Here is a 20,425-nt window from a genome sequence, read left to right on the forward strand (position 1 = left end):
TCTGAGGTCTTGAGCACTCTGGAGAAGGTTTTCGACCAGGATATCCCTGTACTTGGCTGCATTCATCTTTCCCTCCCTGCAGCTGAAAAACACCCCCACAGCATGATGTTGCCACCACCATGCTTCTCTGTTGGGACTGTATTGGACAGGTGATATTTTTCTCCACAAATACTGCTTAGAATTAAGGCCAAAAAGTTCTATATTGGTCTCATCAAACCTGAGAATTTTATTTCTCACCATCTTAGAGTCCTTCAGGTGTTTTTTTTTTTTTTTAGCAAACTTTAATGTGTCTTGCACTGAGGAAAGGCTTTCGTCGGGCCTCTCTGCCATAAAGCCCCGGCTGTTGGAGGGCTGCAGTAATGGTTGACTTTCTACACCTTTCTCCCATCTCCCGACTGCATCTCTGGAGCTCAGCCACAGTGATCTTTGGGTTCTTCTTTACTTCTCTCTACCAAGGCTATTCTCCCCCGATAGCTCAGTTTGCCCTGACGGCCAGCTCTAGGAAGGGCTCTGGTCGTCCCAAATGTCTTTCATTTAAGGAGTATGGAGGCCACTGTACTCTAAGAAACCTTAAGGGCAGTTTTTGTAACCTTGGCCAGATCTGTGCCGTGCCACAATTCTGTCTCTGAGCTCTTCAGGCAGTTCCTTTGACCTCATGATTCTCATTTGCTCTGACATGCTCTGTGAGCTGTAAGGTCTTATATAGACAGGTGTGTGGCTTTCCTAGTCAAGTCCAATCAGTATAATCAAACACAGCTGGAGTCAAATGAAGGGGTAGAAACATCTCAATGATCGTCAGAAGAAATGGACAGCACCTTAGTTAAATATATGAGGCTCACAGCAAAGTGTCTGAATACTTAGGACCATGTGATATTTCAGGTTTTCTTTTTTAATAAATCTGCAAAAATTTCAACAATTCTCTTTTGTGTCTCTTTCTCAATATGGGGTGCTGTGTGAACTTTAATAGTAATAATAAAAAAAATTAAAAAAAACGTAAAAATGATTTTAGCAAATGGCTGCAATATAACAAAGAGTGAAAAATGTAAGGGGGTCTGAATACTTTGCGTACCCATGCCACTTATGACTGGTTTTGTGGTCCAGGTTCACAAATGTTCTTTTAAGAATATTCTTTTGGCTAGGCGTCTTGCTGTTTTTTAAGTTTCATTCCTCAATGTGTGAACTAGAATGAACTAAAATATGTTTAATGATTTGAAGATTTCATTGAGGATTTGAGGAAAGACTTCAAAGTGAATTTCATAAACTCACAAGCCGCAAGCTAGCAGTGTGTTTGTTTATTCATGGTTATATTAAATGTGACTCATTTTGTTCCTGTGAGTCATTCGTCTATCAGGAGATATCGAGAGATACTGTATCTTCAGTTTTACATGGCTGCAATGTTGATGTACAGCGTTTTCTTTACAATACGTGGAGCTAGTGATATCCAGAGGTTTATTCCCATGGCTTACTCTTTTGCAATGCATGCTAGCTTTCGGTTTAGACTACATCCAGTTCAGATTCAGAGCGATGGTAAAACACAGATGGAGTAGAGTCTGTTAAAATCCCTAATGCTTCACAGTCCTGTAGCTCGTCCTGGGCCCACATTTCATTCACTAACATTAGATAGTTTTGATCTATATGATGTTTAATGTTGATGGTCATGTTATATCGCTTGTTTTACTGCATCTTTCTCAATGTGTGTTTTGATCAGGAGATTCTGTACTCATTCAGAAGATGCGTAATAGCACCCCTTAGTGTCTAACAGGGAAAATATGGAAACCTGGAAAATTCGGTGTTTGGTCGGGAAGCGTTTTCTCACAAATAGCGGAAAATTCCGTGTTTGGTGAGGAAAGAGTTCAAATCCAGTTGCATTTGCACCAAGGCGGTTTCGCTATTTACATGGAAAAACTGAACTATTTAAACATATTTATGTGCTGCTGCGCATCCCTGTGTGTGTAATAAGCAGACAGACTGCTCTTATGAGAATACTTGACAAAACTGACATTTTGGCATATTTTGTGTGTTATTGTTTGTTCAAACGCAAAAGAGAACTCGATTTTGGCGCATTGTCTGCATGTAATATACTGGCATGTGCATCTCTGTGAATACACTAGTTTCACAGACAGCACTAGTTTTTATATTATATTATATCATATTATATTATATTATATTATATTATATTATATAATATTATATTATATTATATTATATTATATTATATTGTATTGTATTGTATTGTATTATATTATATTATATTAATTATATTATATTGATTATATTATATTATATTTTATTATATTATATTATATTATATTATATTATGTTATATTAATTATATTATATTATATTATATTATATTATATTATATTATATTATATTATGTTATATTAATTATATTATATTATATTATATTATATTATATTATATTATATTATATTATATTGATTATATTATATTATATTATATTATATTGATTATATTATATTATATTTATTATATTATATTATATTATATTATATTATATTATATTATATTATATTATATTATATTATATTATATTATATTATATTATATTTAGGGCTGGGCAAGTTAACGTGTTATCGCGTTAATGCATTAATTAATTAATGCCGATAATTATTTTATCGCGCATTAACGTGAAAGCCGTTGCTCACTGCCTCTGAATATACATACAGACAAACCAACAAATCATTGGTCACAGGAGACATTTTTTGTCGGGGACAAATAAAATATAAAAATAACCAGAAACGCAAGAATGATTCAGATTTTTTTGTTGTTATTATTATATTCAATGTAAACAGCGATTGATGAGTGTATCTCTGCCTCTGGTAACAAACTCGCGTTGAGGCTCGTGCTGCCTGTCTCTTTGTGAGAGACATTCGTGGAAAAATCAAAACAATTGAGCAGCAATATAAACTCACAGAAGAAACATACTGGGGTAAAACTGATTTTTTTTGTAGTTGTTGATATTTATGATTTATGATATTGTTAATAACACAAGTCGACTTTGCAGTCGTGAATTGTGTAGCATGAAAGGTGTATAATAAGTTCAATAAACCTAATTCAATAAACAAATAGCCAAATTAACTCTTTCAGCGCCAAACCCGGAAATTTCCGTTATTAATATGTGAGAAAACACTTCCAGGCCAGTAACGGAATTTTCCAGTTTTCCGTGTTTTCACTGTCGGACGCTAGGGGGCGCTATTGCGCATCTTCTGAAACCTACCCACATTCAAGTGTTGCTAAAAAAGGGAATGCATGAAGCTATAACAAAACGTTTTTTGTTTTGTTTAAAAGAAGAGGGTCAGCTCTTTATTTTGATATATTGCATGCTCAGATATTCATTAAACAAAATATTCTATGGACTATTACATTTTTGTGAAAATTGTCAAAAACCCTGGCGGTGGCTGGCAACTTTTTTTTTAAAACGCTGGCGGGGAAAGAGTTAATATTAAGTTACTTAAATTTTTAGATCCAAATAACCTTTTTTGTTCTTGTTCACCCATCATTTCACCGACGAAAATAGTTCCAGAGGAAAGCAACAATCAGCGCGGTGTTTTGATACTAAATGATTCAGTGTTTTGAATGAATCATTTGAATGAACGACTCAATGACTCACTTATGAAGACGATCACTTGCTGCCCCCTATTGGCGGTTATGTTGAAAAGTATGATTGCATGTTTTATTTAGAACATCAATCTTATAACATTATTTATGGCAGCTGTATTTTTTGCTGTTTAAATTATTTAATTTGATTGGTAACAACCTATAGTGTATTTGCTATTATAACTGAATTTATTAATCAAATGTAAGAATTTAACATGAAAGATGATGCATACATTTAAAAAGATTTTTTTTATTTTTTAAATGGCCTTTATAAAATTAAATACCGCCCTGGGGTGAATATCACAAATATGCAGATTTCAGTCGGCCTATGTAAAAGCTGACAGAACACTGATGAGAATATTACTACACAATCAATATATGTATACCACCAATTTAATTTAATTTGGTTAAATTAATGTTTATGATGATATTTACAAGCACTATTGTAACTGTTACTAACTTTTAACTGCTGTAAAAACACCTTATTTGTTTAAAGTGTTTGCAAAATGTTATTGCATTTTTGTTCATATAGCAGCACTTTTGTATTCGTTATAAAGTTTTGCGCATACTGCGATTAATTGCGATTAATCACAGAAAATCATGCGACTAATCACGATTAATCACAGAAAATCATGCGACTAATCACGATTAATCACAGAAAATCATGCGACTAATCACGATTAATCACAGAAAATCATGCGACTAATCACGTTTAAACTCTTTAATCGTTGCCCAGCAGTAATTATTTTATTTTATTTTATTTCAGGAATTTGTTTTATCACTGGCCCTTTAAAGCATTTCTTGCTGAATCCGCTGCCATTGTCCCTGTCCTTCATGACACATGCAGCTTTATTTTCAGCACTCAGCTCTGGTGCTCAGGATAAAATCATAAAATAAATTATACGCTTCTGGCACACACACACACTGATAACATGAGTTTCAACAGATGGAGCTGATGTATACACGCACGCACATCTGTGCAGCCGCAGGGCCTACACTAACATATCCTCTCAGTTCAGCTCATATAAAGCTATATTATCTGCCTCAAAAATGGATGCTGAACGCAGGACAAAATGACAATGCTAGAGTGCTTATGTGGATCAGTGCGTGATTCACGCACAGTCTGGAAATGCCACACACCACGCCTTCAGCTTGAATTATTGATTAGGCCCACAAGTCGTCTTAAAGTCTTTTTGTTAACCCATTTTCTGTTGTTACTCTTTTTGTTAAGTTTCTGTCTCCTGTTTGATTTTTTTAAAGTTGTTTTTTGACATTATAGAAAATCTCATAAATGCTGTGAAGATGTCAAAGTCATATTTCACCCTCAAATTAATTTCTTTGTTTGCTTTTATATAATTTCTATTATTTATTTATTGCCTGATTCATGGTCATATGTGGAATTATTGTAACACCAATATTATTTATCATTCATTACAATGAAGCATATTTTACCCAACTGTCATTAACATAAAGCACAAAATCTATTTACATTTTTATGTGAAAAAAGTATCATAGTAGTAATTGTTGTAATATAATTTAAAAAAATATAAATTGGGGGAAAAAATAAGTACGATTTCCTGATGCATTACAGTAATGAGAATTTGGGCCGAAAATAACCCTTAAAATAGTAAATATTAGGGATGAAATATTATATACATTATGTTTTGGACTGAAATCTGGACATGTTTTTATTGACATAATTGACATTTCTACTAAGGGGTAAAATAATATATATATATATATATATATATATATATATATATATATATATATATATATATATATATATATATATATATATATATATATATATATATATATAATGTCTAAACACATAACGCTAATAAGGATTTGGGGTTTGCAAACAAACATACATTCATATATATATATATATATATATATATATATATATATATATATATATATATATATATATATATATATATATATATATATATATATATACACTCTAAGAAATATCTGTTAATTAACAGTTGTATTACTGTATATTTTTACATATCAAATATTTAGGTTTTCATCTACATAATTACCAAAGGGTGTGAATGATGGCTTTTAATTAATACATTTATTAATTGTAATTAAATATATTTTATGTAATAAATGTACAATGAGCTCTCCTCATGCAATAGGAGGTCTTCATACATGATTAGCGAGTGACCATCCATCTCATGAATACTAGCATATGCTGATTTGTCATCCATGAACATGGAATCCTTCCTCCAGCAGATGGAGGTTTGTTCGAGAGCATTTGGTGTCCTCAATTACTAATCATTCTGACCTTTGAAAGTGAACAGTGAAGACAATTAGGCAACAACTGTACATGGCAGGAAACTCCACCATCTGGAGGCTTCAGCTGAGATGTTTCTGTGGCATGTTCTTGCCTTGCGCTTCTCTGTGCATCCGTCCTTTTCACTGTTCTAAAGAAACTTGTGTGATTAATTATGCTTTTAGACCCCCTAAATCCCTTAGTTTAATCCCTTTTTGAATAAATGGAATAGTTGACTGAATTAAATGTCTATAGGTTTCCTGGTCAAGATTCAAAACAAAATGTACAAAACAAAACGAAATTCACGAAACAAATCGAAACTCTCAAAACGAAACACACAAAATCAATTAAATGCACAAAAACAAAACACAAAGCAAAATTTAATTAATAAAAAACCCGAAAGACATAAAACACAATGAAATTCACAAAACGAAGTAAAACTCACCAAAACAAACAAACACAACAACACACAAAACAATGAGATGCTTAAAACAAAATGAAATTCACGAAACAATTTGAAACTGACAAAACAAAACACAATGAAAGGCACAAAACTAAATTCACAAAACAAAACACAAAGTAATATTAAATTCATAAAAAAATCGAAACTCACGAAAGACACAAAACAATGAAATTCACAAAACGAAGTAAAACTCAAAAAAACAAACAAAACAACACACAAAACGAAATTCATGAAACAAATCAAAACGTACAAAACAAAGCACAAAATCAATGAAACGCACAACAAAACAAAATTCACAAAAGTCACGAAACAAAACAAACTAAACACAAAATGAAATGAAATTCACACAACTCACAAAACGAAAACAAACAAAACAACGCACAACACCAAACGAAATTCACAAAACAAATCGAAACTCACAAAAGACAAAACAAAATGAAATTCGCAAAGCAAAGCTCACAAAACAACACAAAATGAAACGAACAAAACAACACACAAAACAAATTTAAATTCACAAAACAAATCAAATCTCACAAAAGATCAAACAAAATGAAATTCGCAAAACTCACAAAAACAGCACAAATCGAAACAAACAAAACAAAACACAACAACAAAATGAAATTCACAAAACAAACTAAAACAAAACAAAACAACACACAAATCAAACAAAAATCACAAAACAAAATGTACAAAAATGTAAACTCTTGAAACAAAACAAACTAAACACAACACCAAACGAAATTCACAAAACAAATCAAAACTCACAAAAGACAGAACAAAATGAAATTAGCAAAGCTCACAAAACAACACAAAACAAAACGAACAAAACAACACACAAAACAAATTTAAATTCACAAAACAGATCAAATCTCACAAAAGATAAAACGAAATGAAATTCGCAAAACTCACAAAAACAACAAAAAACGAAAAAAAAAAACAACACACAACAACAAAATGAAATTCACAAAACAAACTAAAACAAAACAAAACAACACACAAAACAAACAAAAATCACAAAACAAAATGTACAAAACAACACACAAAACAAAATGTACCAAAATAAGACTCACAGAAAAACAAACAAACAATTAAAACATAAAACAAAACATAGAAAGTTTTTGGAATACCTTATTTTGTGTTCTACCAACTAAATAAAGTTATACATTTTTTATAATGACATGGGAATGTGGAAATTGATACTTTTTGATGCGTCTAGTTGAGGAATCAGGACCTTCCCGAGGTTGATTCAGCCTTAAGCAATTGAAGCACGAGAAGTAAAGATTTTGACATGATCTGCATCGAGCAGGGCCACTGAATTATCTTCTGCTTGGACACATTCCCAGAGACGCCCATGGCTGAGCGTCCACTCGCTCTCTTCATGGAAGCTTACAGTCGCAGAAGCAGAGATGTAATCTTCTTCCCTCTTGTTTCGCAGGGAATCTTCCCAGCCGGCTACGTCCACTTGAAGAAGGCTGTCGTCACTAACAGGGGGTAAGTGTCTTTATACTGAATTATGGCAAGCTGTTTCCTCAGTAGAGAACGAATGGGTTGGATGCGGAAAGGTGACAGAGAGAGACAGATGGATGAAGAGAAACATTTTATTTATTCATTTATCTCAATCCTGTGATTCCCTTTCTCCCATCCGACTGTCTCATGAGTTTCGTCACATGTCTGAAATGCTGAGGTTTCATCTTTCGGAAGCTGTACTCACTTTTCTCTCTATCAAATATTTGCCACAGATATTGAGCTTGGTGTGAGCTCCTGGTGTTTCAATGGTATTTTGTGGGATATAATTGATTCATAATTGAGAGAGGTTTATATCATCTTTCCCTTGTGAAAAATAAGTGCACTTAATTGTATTGAATGTGCACTTCAAATCTGAAAATTAAAAATTGTACTTGCAGATGATATGAATGAAATAAAAGGCCTCTGAAAGTGTAACTGGCATATTTCAAACTTTGTATTGTTCCATTGTCAGTAGTATAAGTAAATTAACAATGTTTTATCGTCCTCTGTGTTACCTAGACTTGACAAATACACGTATATATGTGTCAGCAAAAGACTTTTGACAGCTCCAGGGCTTTTATGAAAACTACAGATTATACTTTTTTTGTATATTTCGTATCATTGCCCATGGACAGTCGGATCGGCACAGGGTTATTAACAGCACAGTTATCGTACGGCTAGATTTATCACTCAAAATTCCAGTTAATGTTGACTGCAAACATGGGTTTTTCTCACTCCCGCTGAACATTTACTCTTTGAATTCTTGCACTCAGGAGCAAGAAATCGACACTATTATGACTAAAAGTTTACTAAGAGGTATTTCCTGCTAAAGCTAGGCAGTATTTGACTCTGGTAAACGTATCACTAGCAGAATGGTGGGAGTGGCTTTGGATGGCAACATATCCAGTGCATTATGGGTGTTTTTCTACCTTTTAAGTGAAAGGGAAAACAATTGCCTTTTTCTCTGTTTTCTCTAGTCAGGTTACACCGATTCAATTTTCCCCTTTCTACTGTATTGGCAGCCAGGTTTTATTTAAAGCCCACTTTGCCAGCAGTGACGTACCCCTTTAAGTGTACGAAAAGCGAGTACGCTTTCATGACTGTTTCTTAACACACTTAAGTGCACTTTACGTTAACATTTTTTAATTAAGTTTTAATATTTTTTAAAAGTATTAATAAACATTTTCATGCTTTAAAGAAGTACACTTATGTTGATGTTTTCACAATCATCCTTCCCTCGGGTCATTTTGACCCGAAACTCATTTTAAATGTTCATCAGAGTGGTTCAAGACCTCAAGACTTTTGTCGCACTTGAACCACGAATACACACACAAAATCACAAAAAAATTGGATTCAAGGAATTTATATGGTTGTAATAAAAAAAAAAGTTATAAATCTTTCCATTGCAGGTCAATTTGACCCCCTTAGGAATTAATAGAATATGAGGAATGCTTCAGTATTCATAGAAAAACCAAAAAAAAAGGGCTCAAAATTAAAACTAAACCTTGCCAAAAAATTATTTACTAATGTCTACATGTGTATCTGAATGAATACTGAAGAGATAAACTTAAGAACTGACTTTAGGACCCAGCTGAGCAGACTTTTTGGTCCATATAGAACTATAAGGCCATCTAGTGGCAAGAGTCATGAAATATCATGTTATATTATTATTATTTTTTATTACACGGCTCTGTGAAATACTTGATTCTGATTGGTCAATCGCGCATTCCAGTGGTATGTTTTTCCAGATAACACCCGCTCATCCGGGTACTACGAGTTATCTTGACCGGTACTACTTCTATGCTTAACGCTGGCGCCATCTTGTAGCTTCCATGGCTACAATGGAAGACTTCAAGGCGGGGTTCCTTTATAAAGTTTTAAATATGGATATTTTTCTTACACAAACGCATCGATTCGAATCAGAAGGCTCTATTAACCCATCGGAGTCGTGTGGAGCACCATATTTGGCGGACAGCTGCATTTTTTATGGACTTCAAACACAACTACAACTACTGCTTGGATTAACGTTAGCCTGGACTTTTTAAATATAACTCCGATTGTATTTGTCTGAAAGAAGAATGTCATATACACCTATGGTAACTTGAGGGTGAGTAAATCATAGGCTAGGTTTCATTTTTGGGTGAACTAACCCTTTCAGCATTCATTTTCAACATTTAGCAGCAATAGATAAAGGCTTAAAGCCGTTTAAAAAATATTTAATCTCAAGACAATATTTTGTGTCTAATTTATTTGAGAATAGTAGCCATGTAATAAGCGGGATAATGCACACCCAGCCGGTTGTTATCGCAGAATAAACCCCTTCAGAGTGATGCAAGACTCCGCTTCGCGTCGGGGTCCTGATCACTCTGTCAGGGTTTATTCTGCGATAACAACCGGCTGGGTGTACATTATCCCTTACTTATTATAAGAGGTTGCAAAGACACCTAAATTGACCCAATGTGAGATTTGAATTTCAGTTGAAAGAATGTGAAGAATGTGCTTAAATTATATTATTTATTGATCAAATCTAATAATTCAAATGTAAAATAATAATAATAATAATAATAATAATAATAATAATTATAATTATAATAATTATAATAAAAAAAATTAAATCTACAAAAAGAATTGCATTCAAAATAGTAAAGATATTAAAAAAATTACCTGATGTAAACTTTCTGGACATTTAAGAGCTTTGGGTAATTTTGACCCGTGAGAATTTGTGACAGGATGCGAGAGATGAATGAAGGTTAATATTGTTTTAGTTGGATGTTTTTAAATGTTACTACTTGTTTCGAAATGTTCTGAGAAAAGTAACATTACCATAATGTTAGCAAATTATAAACATTATAAAATGTTCCCTTAAAGGTGGGATAAGTGTTATTTCAAAACCGTTTTAGAAAAAGGACTCGGGCCGAGTGAAATAACAAACTTGTAGCCAATCAGCAGTAAGGGGCGTGTCTATGGTGAGAAGAGAGGCTCAGTGCGCGTGATTATTCAAAACACAAGACACACATAATGGACATTAGCCGAGAAAGAGCTAATATATGCTGCTTTTGCTTGAATATGCTCGTGTGTCATGTTCGCTTGTTTGTCCATTTGCGATCGTATTGTGTCTCACTTCAGTGATGACAAAGACCCGTCATCACTCACAGAATTTCCACACCGTATGGAGCATATACATCTCCTCACTGTCTGTTTCAAGCGTCAGCTCACAAAATGTCCGACAAGTAAGATACTATACTCCTAATATATGTTTGTTTCCTCTTTTCATGATCTATATAATCCTAATCTGGTCAAAAATGTTATATGTTGTTTGATAACTGGACTATTAAGCTTGTGTACTATAGAGTTGTTCATGACAACGGTTTGTGTTTTTGTGATCGCTTTAACCCTAATCTTGTCATAATTGTAATATGTCGTTAGTTGGACTGCCAGCTCATGTACTACGTTATCGAGTTGTTCATGAGAACGGTTTGTGTTTTTTCTGATCCTTATAACTCGAATCTGGTCATAATTGTAATATGTCGTTAGTTGGACTGTCATGCCCATGTACTATCGAGTTGTTCATGAGAACGGTTTGTGTTTTTGTGATGGAAAGGGTGACTTTTTCATTGAATATTCGACCTGGATTAGTTACACACAGATTCTGCCGTAGTCGTTACCTGGGTTACGTATGTGTGGGGCGGAGCTATCAGTATGGGGCGGCAGTGGCTCAGTGGTTCATGTAGATTGTCTACAAACCGAAAGGTTGGTGGTTCGATCCCCGGTTCCACCTGACCAAGTGTCGAAGTGTCCATGAGCAAGACACCTAACCCCAGCATGCTCCCGATGAGCTGGATGGCGCCTTGCATGGCTGACATCGCCGTCGGTGTATGAATGGGTGAATGTGAGGCAAAAATGTAAAGCGCTTTGGATAAAGGCGCTATATAAATGCAGTCCATTTACCATATAGGGCAGAGACCCTTTTGGGGGTAGGGGCGTGTTTGTATTGGTGATTTGAAATATCAACAATTGTTACCAGATATCACTTACCCCACCTTTAATGTTAACTTAGAATAACCAAGAAAAAACACTCATTCAGAAAACATTCAGAAATATTGTTTTCATAACCCAATATGAACATTAACAAAACATTCTTAGAACATATTTTTTGAGAAGAAAACATTGATAAAGTTTAGGAAAAGATTCAATGCTAGAGTGGATGAAGAGCGTTTTGAAACAGAAACACCATTTTCAAATGTATTCAGATTAATGTAGGGTAGCCTGTGTGCTTGCACATGTGCAGTATAAAGAGAGAGAACTGGAAAGAGTGAGCAAAAAAAGAAAAGAAAAACGAAGAAACTCCCAGTGGGAACTCACTTCTGAAAACACGTGGGGAAACTGCACACCAGGGACTGTCAGTCGACAGCTCCTCCTGTTTGTTCTAGCTTTTGATATTTTTCAACTTTTTCACAGGTGTTTGCGCATGTAGAACTTCACAGTCTTCCCACAACACACACGCACATGCACACATGTCTTTATTGTGGTCAGCGATAAGGGTAGCTACGCAAACTTATTTACAGCTTTCAATAGGTAGTCTGACGAGTACACAAACACTTAGAAAAGTCATTATATCTTACATTTGTTTGAACAAAAAAACAATCCACATATATTATTTTGCATGCTTAAAGGGGGTGTGAAACACTCAGTTTCAGTCAATCTCATGTCAATCTTGAGTACCTATAGAGTAGTATGGCATCCTTTATATCTCCGAAAAGTCTTTAGTTTTATTATATTCATAAAAGTAAATATAATATAAATATACGGAGTCTTTCGAGAAAAAAAACCTGTGGGTGGAGCTAAAGAATCACGAGCGTGCGCAACTATTGCTTGAGAGCGTCTGAAAGCTGTGACGTCCTCAAGCGTTACCCTAAATAAACCATGGCTATCAATCAGATTCAACTAATACAGATATGATCCACAATCAGATCCGGAAGCTGAAATAAATTGAACAGGAGAAGCAGCTACAGCAGGACGTCCGTCTCTGTGGTATGTACTGTATTTAGTGGCCTGTCAACATTTGTGTGTGTTTACTCGTGGTTTATGAGGACATGATTCGGTTTATGGACTATTGTATGCGACTAAACCTTAGAAGTAGCAAGCAAAACGGTTTTGCACATCAGACTAGTGTATAGAAAAACAATGGAGTAAGTTAGCGCATTTCAATGAAGAAGCACGCTTTGTGAGAACTAGGTTTATGTTTGGGTGGTTTTACAAAAAAAAAAAACAGACACCTATTTTGGTCAGCTAAACAAATGTATTTAAACACACACCATACATCGCATGCTCCATTGACGAATTAACTATATACGATCGTGTTGTTTACTGATGTTTATTTACGCGACGCTAGCCAACAACATAGATATTTAAAGCAGTTTTACTCACCGCCTGCATCCAAAGCACGACCGTGAACCTTTATTGTTGGAACCGCTCTATCAAAAACACACTTCTTTGGTAACATTGTTGATTTTGTGAAGTCCTGTGACAGCAGTGACCGTGGAGATCCACTTTTGCGACACGACTGAAGCGTGATGTTGTGACGCTTTCCGTCATTTGTGCGTTCAAATCGGTTCAAATGCAGCGCTGCCTTCCCGCAATGCTATTCGGGCACGTTTAAAGTCACTTGACGTCACCCATAGGAATAAAGTGGAGCGTGGCACGACCAGAAGTGTTGCATGGACAGGTGGATCTGCACCTTGAGAGCAGTGTTTATGTGCGCACCCTTCCGGGAGAAGAGCCCGTACGGCCCATACAAGGACTTTCCTTGAATGTCAATTGAACGTCAAGCGGACCCATACTCGAAAAAAACTCCCCGAAACTTGTGAGAAACCGGAAAGAGTATTTTTGACACAGAAATACTCCATCAAACGTCCAACTTAGTTTTTGAAACTTTGTCTATTTTTAAGATGGGAATTCAAGTCTTTAACAGTGTAAAAAGCTCAATATGCATGAAACACCAATTCACCCCCCCCCCTCCCCCTTTAAGAAGTGTGTTTAGAGCATGTTACATTATGAGAGGCGAATCTCGACTACTTCAGAGTAGGGTCTAGTGTGTACTTCTTCACACCATTGTTTCCTGATGGTTAATAGAACAATTACTGTGAATCGCCCTCTGTCGTCTCAAAGAATTGCACAACGACGAGCGCGTCGAGTATAAACACCTCACCAAACGGACAAGGTGCATTACACCAACCACACAGCAAACGCTAATACAGTACTTTTTCATATAATGTCTACATTCTTTGTATACCATTTCTACCTTATAACATATTAGACAGGACTGTTAAAAAGATCTTAAGCTAATCAAGACAGAGAACGTCAGTGCTCTGTGCTCAGACTCTGGCAATCTCTGCGCCATCAAAATATATGTCTGCTGTGGCTTTAAAATAAAAGTCAAAACAGGAAGTATGGATTACGTCACTTCAGATTTCCTACTGGCAGTGCAAATGCAAACAGAAAATTACCCTAGGGGAACATTTAGCTCTTGGAGAACCACCCTGATACTAATTTCCTATATAACTGATTTACATATTTTTATATAAAAATATGGCATTCATTTGTTTCAGACTAAAGTAATAAAGCTATTCATTACAACCTTCAATGTAAATTTTAATAATCATATTTAATAATCGCAATTACAATTTCAAGGGAATAATCGACAATTATGATTTTGGTCATAATTGTGCAGCCCCAGTAAGTATACAGTAAAAGAAGCACATGTGAAATCTGTCCAATGTCGTGATTGAATGTCATAGGCGGGTGTTATGACCAGGAAGTTATAAAGAATCTTTTTGTATTTGAGATTATCCTAATATGAACGTTCAGACTGTGTATACTTGTCTGGTTGTTTCTTGGCTTCATTTAATTTTGAGAAATTAAATTAAATATTTGTCTGCCTTTGAAAAGTTAGATGCCTGTATGAAAAAACTATATTCAGCCTTTCATCCAAATGAGTTTTCTCATCTGGTTGATCTATGGCTGTATTTTAATTTGATGAATTGCATGGTAAATGCTCATCTGATTTTGAGAAGTTAGATGTCTGTAATAATATACTAAGCCTTTCATCTAGACGTTTTTTTTTTTTTTTTTTTACTTGTCTAGTTGACATTTGGCTGCATTTAATTAAGGAATTCAATGTAAAAATTTCAGGGGGAAATGGATAAGACCTCATCGTTCTTTTCCCATATCCTTTCAGTGCCCACAGGGGGTCGTTCTGCCAACCCTGCCACCTTGTGTGATTCAGGTTGCAGCGGTCTCCAGTAAATTGTAGTATCAGCATCTGCCTGGAAACATTGTGGCACCAGGAGACTCGCCCTCTCCGAGGAGGGTTTCAGAGGAGTCAGTTCAGTTGTTCCTTGCCATCATCCACATAAGGGCACTGAACTGGCTACTCGAGTTATGCCTGAGACCAGTCTCAAGAGGCTGGTTTTCTTAGTAGGAACTTCTGCCAAACATAAAATATCTTAACAGAAGCAGAGCGTCACCACCTGAGCCCCCCACAAAAAGACTGGTGGTCGGGTGTCGCTCTCAGCTGAAGACTCGAATCTCGGATCCGGAAGACGGATCCGAGGAACATCATTATCTCGAAAAGGGCTTCGGCAAAGAGGTCCTAAAACACCAATGGCAACAGACTCCTGAGGGCAGTCCCCTCCAGGGGAAGTGGCCAACACCTAATATATACTATACCATTTCCCTCTGATGCCCTCAGGGCACAACCACCTTGTGTGCTTCGAGGCGCAACAGTCTCCAGAGAGCCCACATCTCATTTTCCACCTGGATATGTAGTGGCCCTGGGATGCTTGCACCCTGTGAGGAGGGTCCCACAGCGACCAATTCGGTTGGTCCGTGCCAGTTCGACGCTTCAGGGCACCAAATTGGTTGCTTGAGCAACACCAGAGACCAGTCTCAAGAGACTGGTTCCCTCAGTAGATTTTTTTGTCAATGTGGAAGCTACAATCAAATTTATCTCAATGGGTCCTGCACTATGGAGATCTTTACACAGTTGAAGGCACCGAGCAGGCTCTGGTTATGGACAGGAGGTAAAAGTTCTGCTAGGAAAGGAAGTCCTAGAACATGTTCATCTTTCTGACAGAGAGTCCGGATTTTAAAGCCAGTAATTTATTGTTCCGAGAAATGGTGGGGTGCTCTGAGGCGAATTGTGACACAATCAGTACTGCGTACTGTTTTTTCACAATAGATCTTTAGGATACGTACTTCCATATTCCATCCTTCCTCAACTGAGAAAGTTCTTTGGATTCTTTCGAGGAGCAAAGCTTACCAGTATCAGGTTTTTCCTTTCGGCATAGTCTTGTCGCCCCATACTTTTATCAAATCGAAGTTTGGTTGATGTTTGGTCATGTTTGGCTCAGTTTAAAGCATATTGTGGTTCGACATTGAGATGTCTTCATCCACATAAAAGTATGGGGTGTTAAGTTTAAACACAAATAAAAAAAAGTGTAATTTATCCACTACAGAGAACCGATGTTTAAGCGCGTTGTGGAATTTGGTGAAGATGCAGGCACCTCTGTCTCCTGCTTGAATCGTTTTGATCCTCACAGCCATGAGCAAGATAAAGCTAGGCTAGTCACACACTATCAAACAGTTTTGAGACTGTTAGGTCTGATGGCAGCTGCATCCAGCAGGATACCTAATGGCCTGCTGTACATGAGACCCTTGCAATGGGTTCAGGTTACATGCAAGTGCTTTGTACTTTGGTTATGTGGAAAAAGCATTGGTTCTTGTCCTAGGGTCCTGTGCTGGGAGCTCCTTGTCATGGTGCAATGCTTACGATGTATGCCTCCCTCACGGGTAGGGGAGCAATCAGGGTCCGTGTAGGGGTCATGATCTTTCTTGGCATTTATTTGGCCTGGTGGGGATGGCTCAGGCTCTACATCCCTGGGCACCAAATTCAGGGAGTAGACATCCTGTTGAGGCAGGTGCTGAGGCCCGAAGAATGGAGACTCTACTCTGAGGTGGTGGAGCTCATATAGAGAGAAGTTGGCCAGGAGGAAGTGGATCACAATGTAAATGACACACTGTCCACTCTGGTTCCCCCTCTTATATCCAGCCCCCTCGGGTTGGATGCCATGGTGCAGATGTGGCTGAGGCTGTGTTTGTACAAGGTTTTCCCAGTCATTCTACTCCCAGGGGTTTTGGAGGAGAGTTATGGATGGTGTGGGTTTAGCCTCTGAGTGGGCCCAACTCATAGACTCAAGTCTCTCTACTAAAGCCTAGTTCAGACTGCATGATATTAAAACTCGTCCGGTCACTGCTCTTTTCACACTGCATGACTATCTGTGGCAGCATTCAATCTGTGCTGTGTTCACACTGCACAATGGATCGGTGACAGGAGGTTTCACACTGCATGACTATACAGGAGGAACAATTGCCGATAACTCTCACTCTCTCTCTGGTGCGCAAACTATATTTCCCAACTACACGTGCGATGTGACAAGTAAACAACGGAAGATCACACGTGTCCGACCAGGGTTCTCATGCAAGATTTGGAATTGTTTTAAAAATGATAAACTGCACAAGGTTTGCTCTAAATTGTCAGTGCATTGATATGTAGAGAAAAAAGGAAAAAAAAAGATTATGACGGAGGAAATTGTTGGAGAGACAGAGGGAGCAAGAATTGTGTTCTGCAAAGAGAGTTTGAGGTAAATAAATGATTTTGTAATGTGTTGCTGCTGCGTCTGGACAAGCAAATGTTTGGGCTTTGTTTCTGTTTGATAGAATTGTAAATAAACTCACCTAAAGGATTATTAGGAACACCATACTAATACTGTGTTTGACCGCCTTTCGCCTTCAGAACTGCCTTAATTCTACGTGGCATTGATTCAACAAGGTGCTTAAAGCATTCTTTAGAAATGTTGGCCCATATTGATAGGATAGCATCTTGCAGTTAGTAAAGAATTGTGGGATGCACATCCAGGGCAAAAAGCTCCCATTCCACCACATCCCAAAGATGCTCTATTGGGTTGAGATCTGGTGACTGTTGGGGCAATTTTAGTACAGTGAACTCATTGTCATATTCAAGAAACCAATTTGAAATGATTTGAGCTTTGTGACATGGTGCATTATCCTGCTAGAAGTAGCCATCAGAGGATGGGTACATGGTGGACATAAAGGGATGGACATGGTCAGAAACAATGCTCAGGTAGGCTGTGGCATTTAAACGATGCCCAATTGGCACTAAGGGGCCGAAAGTGTGCCAAGAAAACATCCCCCACACCATTACACCACCACCACCAGCCTGCACAGTGATAACAAGGCATGATGGATCCATGTTCTCATTCTGTTTACGCCAAATTCTGACTCTACCATCTGAATGTCTCAACAGAAATCGAGACTCTTCAGACCAGGCAACATTTTTCCAGTCTTCAACTGTCCAATTTTGGTGAGCTTGTGCAAATTGTAGCCTCTTTTTCCTATTTGTAGTGGAGATGAGTGGTACCCGGTGGGGTCTTCTGCTGTTGTAGCCCATCCACCTCAAGGTTGTGTGTGTTGTGGCTTCACAAATGCTTTGCTGGATACCTCGGTTGTAACGAGTGGTTATTTCAGTCAAAGTTGCTCTTCTATCACCTTGAATCAGTCAGCTCATTGTCCTCTGGCCTCTAGCATCAACAAGGCATTTTCGCCCACAGGACTGCCGCATACTGGATGTTTTTCACTTTTCACACCATTCTTTGTAAACCCTAGAAATGGTTGTGCGTGAAAATCCCAGTAACTTAGCAGATGGTAAAATATTCAGACCGACCCTTCTGACAAAATCGCTTAAATTTCTTTTCCATTTTGACATTCAGTTTGGAGTTCAGGAGATTGTCTTGACCAGGACCACATCCCTAAATGCATTGAAGCAACTGCCATGTGATTGGTTGATTAGATAATTGCAATTCTGAGAAATTGAACGGGTGCTCCTAATAATCCTTTAAGTGAGTGCATATCTATTAAAGTACTGATATTCTGGTCTATAACTCCTCCCTGAACTTCTCTCTGCTCTGTCTCTGACTTCAATTGGCTGTCGGTCATAGCCGATGAAATTTTTAGTCAGAACACATTGTTCACACCATTGGACTGATTTCACATGTGCTTCAATCATGGCAGAGGTGTTCCAATAGCATCATTCTTGTCACAGTGTCTCGCTCCCTTTTCAGTGAACCAAGGTTACAGTCCTAACCAAGACGTTCTTTACACTTAAAGTTCTCCACCACCTAAAAAAGTTTGAGAATTACTGTTTTAAAACGGTATGGGTAGATGACAGTATGTTTTTGTCACTTACCTACAATTACAATCCTGATCAAATTATAGCATCTCATCATATTTCAGAAAACCTGGAGGATAATGACTCTGTGAAAGCTGTTACTTTGGACACATGTGATGATAAAGCAGAACAAAGAGATCAATCCATTTCCACAGAGTGTCAGAAAAGGACAGATGAAGGACAATGGAGGTAAAACAGTATGGAGAGATAAATGGACAGGAAGAGCTAAAGAGACAGCAGGACGATGAATCAGGGAGAATTTCTTGAAATTGATTTGTGATGATGTACCTCTGTGCACACTGTTATTTAAAGACCCCATGGGATGCTTAAACAAACAACATTTGTTTTTCTTCCAGATTTATGATAAACAGCAAGCAATTCAAAGAGCTTGTCCATATTTGTAATAATAAAGTGTAAATGTAAATATATATATATATATATATATATATATATATATATATATATATATATATATATATATATATATAGGTATCTTTATATTTAAAGTAAATAAAACACATATATAAAAAATATTATTTATAAACAATAATGTTATGTGTATTATTTTTTATTTATATATTGCAAGCATTAATTACTACTAACTTTTTTGGGGAGTCGCACTAAACACTGGTGAATGTTTGTTGTTTTCTGCATCAGTTTACTGTAAAAAAATAAACACAAATATTTAGACTTTATTCATTATTTTATTTAAATATAGTAAAATCATTTTCAGTTAATTCCTATTGCAGCTCAACTTTTTAAGGAATTAATTGAAAACACTCGCTTTTCTCTGCACTGTCATGAACGCCCTTTGTGGTCGTGCGCATTTTACTTTCACAAATTAACGATTTAAAAGGGAGGTGCAAAAAAGGAAAAATGTCACCCCCTCCTGGTGATAATGGCACACGTCAATTAACCGGTGGGAAAATGGGAAAACAAGTCACTAATTTCCATATGACTTGAGTAAAAGTCTTAGGCCTGGTTTCACAAACAGGGCTCAGATAAAGCCAGGATTAGGCCTTAGTTCAATTAGGATATTTAAGTAGCTTTTATAAATGTGCCTTAGAATTAAATAGTACATTTTTGGTTTTTAGATTAGGGTCCAATTCTCAGTAGCTAACTAACTACAACTTTTGGCTCAATACACTTTTTTAGTCACCGCTTATTTGTTAGGAGGGTAGTTATTAAGGTATAGGGTATTATTAATGGATGTAGAATATGGTCATGCAGAATAAGGCATTAA

At 36.6% G+C, this 20,425-nt stretch overlaps 1 protein-coding gene across 10 annotated transcripts in view; it reads left to right on the top strand.

The window, feature by feature from the left end:
- The window catches only part of dock3 (dedicator of cytokinesis 3), a 304,695-nt gene that overhangs the window by 116,890 nt on the left and 167,380 nt on the right, over positions 1–20,425 (top strand). For all 10 annotated transcript variants that reach the window (XR_010897931.1, XM_067416279.1, XM_067416269.1 and 7 more), the window contains one exon: positions 7,807–7,862. Coding sequence is in view for 9 of the 10 variants with exons in the window: in XM_067416279.1 (XP_067272380.1) it covers positions 7,807–7,862 (56 nt within the window). In the remaining variant the exon portion in view is untranslated. The remainder of the gene's footprint in view (positions 1–7,806; positions 7,863–20,425) is intronic.

Source organism: Pseudorasbora parva, chromosome 14 (genome assembly GCF_024679245.1).
Source record: "Pseudorasbora parva isolate DD20220531a chromosome 14, ASM2467924v1, whole genome shotgun sequence".
NCBI lineage: Eukaryota > Metazoa > Chordata > Actinopteri > Cypriniformes > Gobionidae > Pseudorasbora > Pseudorasbora parva.